This window comes from Octopus bimaculoides, chromosome 17, assembly GCF_001194135.2.
Source record: "Octopus bimaculoides isolate UCB-OBI-ISO-001 chromosome 17, ASM119413v2, whole genome shotgun sequence".
Classification (NCBI taxonomy): domain Eukaryota; kingdom Metazoa; phylum Mollusca; class Cephalopoda; order Octopoda; family Octopodidae; genus Octopus; species Octopus bimaculoides.
The window spans coordinates 38,106,039-38,108,215 of NC_068997.1; the positions used below are offsets into that span (position 1 = coordinate 38,106,039).

Sequence of the window (2,177 nt, forward strand, 5' to 3'; positions counted from 1 at the left end):
TTCTAGTTTTAGTTTGGATTTCATTTGTTTTATAGCTTTTGTTGTTTCTTCTTCTTCGTATTTGTTAGGTAGTATGATTTCTTGTTTATATTTGTCAGCTTCCTTAAATACTGAAAACAGTTTTTTGTTTTGCTCATATTTTGTGGCTATTTGTATTAGTTTTCCTTGCTTCGGGAGTAGGCATTTTTGCAGTCCTATGGTAGTTATTTTATAATAGTTTTCCAGCTGTATAAAACCCCTGCCACCTTCTGTGCGTTGTATATATAGCCTTTCTATGTCAGATTTTGGGTGGTGCATCCCATATCCTGTCATTATTTTTCTTGTTTTCCTATCTATTTTAGATAGTTCGTTTAGTGTCCAGTTAAGGATATTGTAGCTGTAACTTATAACTGGGACAGCTAAAGTGTTAATGCCTATTATCTTGTTTTTAGCATTGAGCTCTGTTTTTAGTATTGATCTAACTCGTCTATAGTATTCTTTCTTAATTTTTCTTTCATATTATTATCATTATTATTATCATTATTATTATTATTATTATTAAGGTGATGACGTGGCAGAACCGTTAGCACGTCGGACAAAATGCTTACGCCGAGGTCGTCTTTACCTTTCATTTTTTAGAGGTCGATCAAATATGTGACATTTGAGCAATGGAATTAATGTAATCGGCTAGTCCACTCACCCGAAGTTTCAAGCGTTGTACCTATATAGTAGAAATGATTACCCTTTTATACCCTTTCATACCAAAATTATTGCTATCTTCAAATGCTTTACTCACCTAATGAAATAAACTATCAGTTAGGATTCTTTTATTTTTCACTTGTTTCAGTCATTAGACCCAAACACCGGTTGAAGTCTAATGACAGACAGACAGACAGACAGGGAGATAGATAGATAGATAGATAGATAGATAGATAGATAGATAGATAGATAGATAGATAGATAGATAGATACGATGGGGTTCTTACTAAATCCATTCACAAGACCAAAGAGAGTACTCCAAAACAATAACAACCATCCCACCAACACAGTCAACTAGTAAAACGAAAACAAACACAAAAGAAACGGAAACAATCGGAGACAGAAGAGCAACAATAGCAACAAGGTCACGGCGACTACAAGAATTAGTCAAAGAGAGAAATAGCTTACAACAGTGCTACCCCCACCACAGGCATTAACAACAAAAGCAAAGCATAATAATACCAGTAATAACACGTCCTAGATAAGGCATGAAACGGCACCCGGTTGTGGCGTCACGACGTGGGAAGAACAAGATTACCCTGAATCACAACTACCGTTGGGCAAAGTGCAGTATCTATAAGTATAGTACCCACCCCGAAACCTAGAAATATCAGGCTGGCTTCTGGCTCAAGACTACAGAAGAAGACACTTGCCCAAGTTACACCCCGATGGGACTGAACTCGGAACCCTATGGCTGGGAAGCGAGCTTCTTACGACGCAGCCAATTGCAAAGAAAATACATTTACTGTTATTTTATTTTTTTTAAGAGAAACCTCGATTTAAAACAAGAAGCCACCCCATAAATGTCAAAGTCTCTTTTAATTACACATGTAAGTAGTGAAGTATCTTACCGTCTGATCAAATCTGGAGTCTTGATAAGCATCACTAATGTTGATAGATTCGCCGGTTAGGAGAACTAGTTCAGGAATACTTCCTCCAATATTACATGCCTCTTCTTGTCTGTTAACGATAGCAAACGTGAAATATCTTTCAGTAAAAACAGTTCAATATTTTGAGAGTTTTAATTGTAATTAGTAGTAAGAAATAGATGGAGAACTTTCTGCATACATGTTTGACTCAAAGTCGATCTGAACCATTCTGTAAACACAATTACAGTCTGTATTATTCTCCAACTCACTCAAGTACTTGCATGGCAACGTTTCTCTTTATTAAACGCATTTAAAAACTCCAGCTTGAAGATAGGTAAATGCATGTTTAAAATATTGGCATAGGACACGTATCATGCAATCTAAGCACATCATTAAAGTGATATCCATTATATATACAAAAAAAATGTAACAAGATCGCAAGAGATGACAATAAAACATCCGGACAGATAGACGATACAAAGACGGACAGGAAAAGACAACAAACACACACGCACTCATATATGATATACGTATGTATATGTATATGTATATATATATATATATATATAT

At 35.4% G+C, this 2,177-nt stretch overlaps 1 protein-coding gene across 1 annotated transcript in view; it reads right to left on the minus strand.

The window, feature by feature from the left end:
* The window catches only part of LOC106884049 (dual 3',5'-cyclic-AMP and -GMP phosphodiesterase 11A), a 359,609-nt gene that overhangs the window by 188,763 nt on the left and 168,669 nt on the right, over positions 1-2,177 (minus strand). The window contains exon 7 of the mRNA XM_052973868.1: positions 1,590-1,698. Within this exon, the coding sequence (XP_052829828.1) occupies positions 1,590-1,698 (109 nt within the window). The remainder of the gene's footprint in view (positions 1-1,589; positions 1,699-2,177) is intronic.